We start from the raw sequence: 6,023 nt of genomic DNA, 5'->3' as shown, positions 1-6,023 counted from the left end.
TAGATTGAACATTGAGGTCGAAAATAGGAGAAAAATTTCGACTCGGGTAGATTGCACCACTCAGTCGAATCACGATTACTCCTATGCTCTGCCCCACTCTTTCTCTTTTTTTTCGTGATGAACGCAGCGCGGGACCTTTTGATCGAATTTGATTTAATTGCAAAGTTGGAGCAAAATACCTTTTAAGCAATCATTGCGAATTAATGAAGATGAGGAGTCTTTTACAAAATTCCTAATGGGAATTGAAGAAAAAAGGTAATCAGGCCGGAGGCTAACATGGATATACAAATAAGAGAGTTTCACTTTGAGTCCTAGACATTGGTCAAAGTTAACTGAGATTTTAGAAATTGCGGTTCTAATACTATTTTTGAAGATAGACGGCAGATCAATAATACCCGATCAATTAACATCAAGTAATATGTACGGCACACCTACAAACGATAGGATGCCTCCTCGCAAAATGTTTTGCCTTTGTTGCGCAATTGGTTACCTTTCTCTTTCTCTCTCTCACACACACACACACACACACACACACACTCTCTCTCTCTCTCAATCTCTCTTTCGTAAATAATAAAAAAGATTATCTAGCAAAATTCTACGTCTGTATAAAAATTTGGCAAAAGAAAAAGGAAAATAATGTGTAACTTCCATTCGCCCGTTTTTCTCTCTCTCTCTCTCTCTCTCTCTCTCTCTCTCGCTACAAAAACAACACTATAAGAAAATAAATACATATGTCACATTCCTCCCAATTAATATATAATGCCAAGTTAATTTATAGTGGCAAGAGAGGCGCGGCACTAGTTGTTTTTTTTTTACTCTCGTTGTTTCTTAACATAAATGATCTTATCGGGCTTGAGAATTTGTTAGCATAAACTTAATCTTCTCGTATGCGTACATCAGATTGTCCGCCAATGGCTTACAGCAACCATTTTCCTGAATAGTCTGGAATCTATAAGTCTTGAAGTTCTTGTCGTGATCGATATAAGTGACTGCCGCCATCAACGGGCACATGATAATCTTTGCATGGTCCAAAAAGTTGATCTAAAAAATAAATAGACAATTTTATTTATCCCAAAATAAAAACACTGTAACAAACAATACTTTCAACAACGTAACAGTAATAAAAATACTACTAAAAACAAATTATATCTTCTCATTGTTTAAAGTGTATTGAAACAGATAAAAAAAAAATAGAAATAAAAATAAATAAATACATATATGTGCAAAAAAAAATAAGTTTACACACAGTGTAGCAAAAAAATTATAAAAAGAGCTTAGAAAAAACAAAGAATATTAAGACTAATAAAATATTTGAACAAATAAAAAAATTAAGATAAAAATAGTTTATCATCAAATGAGTATACATGTAGATAAGAATAATATAAAAATTATACAGATGGAGTATTGCATGGCTCCATATAGAAACGATTAATTTTGTAACATTTCAAATTCTACCCTTCATCTCAAATATTTTTCAAGTATAACAGAAACAAAAAAGTAAAATGAAGTGAAAGTACACAATGTTTTAGTATGAGAATGTAATTCATTTCAGAAACAATAAATAATATGTATGTTAATAATATTATATTACATACACATGTATACATATTAATATAACTTTAGAGATGATTAATTAACACTTACTTGCACTGTGCCATTGCTCAGTTGCATCACTACAGCTGTCTGAGTCCTGAACCACTGATGTATATAGGATGTTTTGAAGAGTTTGTTACCACGTTTCATCAAAATAGAGCCACCCGCCTTCAGCAAATGTTTGTTCATGTATTTCAAAAAGAAATTTATCACTTTCATTTTCTTTTCAAGATGGGCCGGATAATCCTTGACTGTGTAATACAACTCATCGCCCTCGCGATTGATATAGTAAATGTTGTAGCTATTTGACATCATAATCAATCGCGTGCCATCGTTGTACATCACGCCGACGCTATCATCGGACAATTGGTATCCAAAACCGTATTTATCGGAGCAGTCCATCCACTTGTTGATCCAAATCACAGGCTGCGCCGCTGGATCAGTCAATTCGTCTGCAAATTTTTAGAGAAAACATTTTTACAACATCATACAGTAATACTAAATATAGCAATTATAATTTAATCCCAATTATTTGCACATTTCATTATTTAATTTAAAAAATATACATATATATGTAACAAATACTGCGCTCAATTCGACAAATTAAAAATTTTTTGGTCATTCAGTAAAAATTATTAATTGAGCTGGAATGTCTTACCACATCCATATTTCGTCTTTAGATTATTATTTATTTAGATTAGTAAAAAATTCACTTAATGGAAAAAAATTTAATTTTTTAGAAATCTACAAAAATCACCTAAAATAATTTTCTGTCAAAAAATTGGAAAAGTTACTTTGAGACAGGAATCATAAAATTATCAAAAAGATGACAGAGTATCAGATATAAAAACGATGCATATATCGTTTGATAAAGCTATATCGACATATAAACACGTAATTATATATAAAATTAAATTAAACAAAACGCTGTTAAACGGACAAAAGTGGATCTCGGTTGCTTAATATTATTCGCGTGAATTTTACGTGCAATTTTTTGCCTGTAATCCACGCGCGCCAGTACTTTTAAACTGAAAACGCAGTCTCAACTAAAGACCACTAGAAAAGAACTATTACGTGATTAAATTGATTATCATATATATATATATATATATTTTCCCCTTTTTATTAAAAAAAATAAAATTAATTATTACACAACTCAATAGTTTCTCCAACATACCTGATGAAGAAGCTGTTTCCCTAGCAGGCTTAGTTTTTAATACAACAACTATTTGCTTTTTTAGCATTTGAAGCATCTTTCTGATGTCAAAGTTGACGCTTCTTTGCGGTTCAATGACTTTGTTATTAAATTTGGCTTTTCGCGATAAACTATTCGCCACTCGGAGGAAAATCTCCTGTTCCGAATAGTCGTCAAGGTTCATCTCACTGAACGGTTTGCGATTACAATGTAACTCAAGCGTATCCAAACGTGATTCCATTGTCAAACATGAGAGCGGTAAACTTGCTGGCATGTATCCTGCAATTGTTAATTAATAAGAAAATTATTTTACTTTTTTTATTCACAAATAAAAAGGACCAAAAAATTGCAAATTATTCATATTGTAATTTGCTCTGACAATAGAAAAAATGTAAAACAAATTTAGCAAAGAATTTTAATTTCTCTCGTCTAATTTGAATTAATTTAACTTTTCGACTTCCAAGCGGGATGAGCCGTTTGCCCCATGAGTAATTTCTTTAAAATAATCCTGCCAGAAAATTTTCACAAATTTTGTGGATTTTTAAAACTTATTTTTAGTTACAAGTTTTTATTTATGACGAATAGATGCAAGTATATACAATTTTCAAAAAGATATAACTTATTTACTCGAAATTAGCCATTTGTTCCATTAGAAAGCTTATTTAAAAAATCAGATGGGAAGACACATCAACAATTCTTGTTCAATAGTTATTTTTTTCCTTATAAAATAATTTTACTTTTTTTTATAATGTGATAATATAAATTATATTTGATTTATTATAATGTTTCTGTGATATAAGATATAAGTTGTATAAGTTATTTTATTTTATAAAATAACTTATATAACATATCTTATGTCTTATATATCACAAAAACATTACAATAAATCAACTAATATAATTTATATTATCGCATTATCAAAAAAAGCTGTTATATAATCAATAAAATTATTTTATAAAAAAAAAATAACTATTGAACAATTCCACTTTTTTTAATTGTTGATGTCTTACCAGAACTAAAGAAGATGTCTTTCATCAATTTGACAAAGAACAAACATTTTGAGGGATTCAGTTGCAACATGTTCACCACCATGTTCATGGCAAGTTTACTAATATGTTGCGGTGTCTTGTACTCCACTTGTTTGATCCTAGAATACATTTCCCTCAGACTTGACGTCTCGAAAGGCGGCTTGTCCACAAATAGAGTGTACATTATGACACCAACACTCCATACATCAGCTTCATACGAGTGTTCAATCTTTGTGAGCACTTCCAGTTTGATGTAATTCAAAGTACCACAGACAATTCTATTAAAAAATTCATCAATCAGTCAAATCATATACCAAAATTTTGTGTGTAATTGATAAAACTAATTTATCCCTGATAGAGTTTAAAAATTTTATCAAAGTATATTGGAATATAATTTATGTGGATATAATTTTGAAGTAAAATTAAGTTTAAACAAATAAAAAATATCACATTTAAATGAAATTAATTTAAGAATGAATAAAATAAAATTTAATCTTTAGATTTAGAATGATTTATCACAATGAACAGAGAAGATGATCACATTCGTCATGACTACTGCGATGTATTTGAATAACAATTACTTTTTTCTTTCACCGTCATCCTCCAATCTGGTTGCCAATCTGAAATCACCAATCTTGACTTGCAAATCGTCGTTCAAAAACAGATTGCCTAACATTAAATCTCTGTGAATTCTTCTATGCTGATGCAGGTAAAAAATTCCATCCAAGATCTGCTTCATAAAGTATCGCATCTCACATTCCAACAGTGCTTTCCTGCATTTATGCAACTCCATCATCGACTAGAATTTTAAACAATTGTAAACTCACAATTGGCAATTGAAGTAGCTGCTACTGCTGCTACTTACCCTCATACGACAGAGTTCCAGCAGAATAATGTAAATATTATTAGTATCGTCGAAGAAATCGTGAAAGTCAACGATGTGTTTGTGATTCAAGGTCTGGTAAATCGCAATCTCTTGGGTCATTTTCTCCCTCTGATTGCTTTTTGCCATCAATGACTTAAAAAAAAATTTCCTTTCAGACAAAACACATCCGAACTGTTATCTTGATGTATACGATCATCGTATCGTATATATTGTATTTCAAACTCAGGAAATGTGTATATGTCTGTGTGTGCGTGTAAATGTATGTGTATGTCCGCGGTGTCTGAAACTCGGGTTATGCCGTAGGTTCGTTGGGTCCAAGAAACTGGCCGCAGGGGGAAGTGATCCGCGCAGTTCCTTGGGCCTAACGCACCTACGGTATTACCGAGTTCAAGACACCGCGGACATACACGTACAATTGCACATACACACATACACTTATACATTCTCGAGTCTGCAAATTTATGAATTTGCAAGCCTACGAACACCTACGAACAAATTGAATAGTGGCCGTCGCACACGCCACACCGAGAAGGTGATTTTCACTGCCAATAACCAAACGAAGAAAAAGAACCCAAGAAACTGCGCGGATCACTTCCTTCTGCGGCTAACCGCGAGCGGCATTTATCGCCATCTTGAATTTCGGGCGAGGCGGGCGACCGGGTTGGTTAATAACGCGCGGCGCGACGGTCGGTAATGTAGGACGCGCGGATGTTCTGGTTGCGCTCAAACGGCGCGACGTGCGCTAGATTTTAAATGCTTTGCTGCGCGACGATGCCTGACACGTCGTTGTAACGTGACACGTGTGTTTTCTCTTATTGTTACGCGTAAACTATTGTGAATCAACGAGCTGAGAGTTGTCGCGATTGTTGAGATGAATTTCACTCTGATTGTGTCGACTCTCGCGTCGACACAATTATAGTTTCAAAATTGAATCTGTTTATGGCTTTATGGGCAAAGTATTGCTCGGTATCAACAACTTGAAAGAAAAAGAAAAAAAAAGTAAATTTTCCTATCTCTCATCATGTAATATTATGGTTATTCCACATAAAAGTTGTAATCGTGAGTTGTAAGAAATTGACCAATCACAAATTAAATATTTTCCTCAATTTCGAATGTGATTAGTCAATTTCTTACAACTCACGATTACGACTTTTATGTAGAATAACCTTTATGTCCGCGTAAGTTGACCCGAAAACGGATATCGCATAAACTTCTTCATTTACGCGACCCCACGTTCACCTATGTCGCGATTTTATCGTTTGCAGCCTGTGCGTAAGTAAAACGCTTGCACAATTAACATGGCAAGTATAAAATAATTTTT

At 32.9% G+C, this 6,023-nt stretch overlaps 1 protein-coding gene across 1 annotated transcript; it reads right to left on the bottom strand.

The window, feature by feature from the left end:
• Positions 1 to 843: 843 nt before the first annotated feature.
• Positions 844 to 4,834, bottom strand: LOC112460840 (serine/threonine-protein kinase polo-like; the record flags this gene model as incomplete). The annotated part of the gene is made up of 6 exons (XM_025025772.1): positions 844 to 1,041; positions 1,645 to 2,045; positions 2,771 to 3,067; positions 3,799 to 4,094; positions 4,398 to 4,615; positions 4,682 to 4,834. Coding segments are annotated over 6 exons (1,563 nt in total), but the record flags the coding sequence as incomplete, so codon positions are not given.
• Positions 4,835 to 6,023: the final 1,189 nt, after the last annotated feature.

The sequence above is a fragment of the Temnothorax curvispinosus genome, unplaced genomic scaffold (genome assembly GCF_003070985.1).
Source record: "Temnothorax curvispinosus isolate PA1 unplaced genomic scaffold, ASM307098v1 QBEX01000170.1, whole genome shotgun sequence".
NCBI lineage: Eukaryota > Metazoa > Arthropoda > Insecta > Hymenoptera > Formicidae > Temnothorax > Temnothorax curvispinosus.
This window is presented reverse-complemented; position numbering and strand designations above follow the sequence as displayed.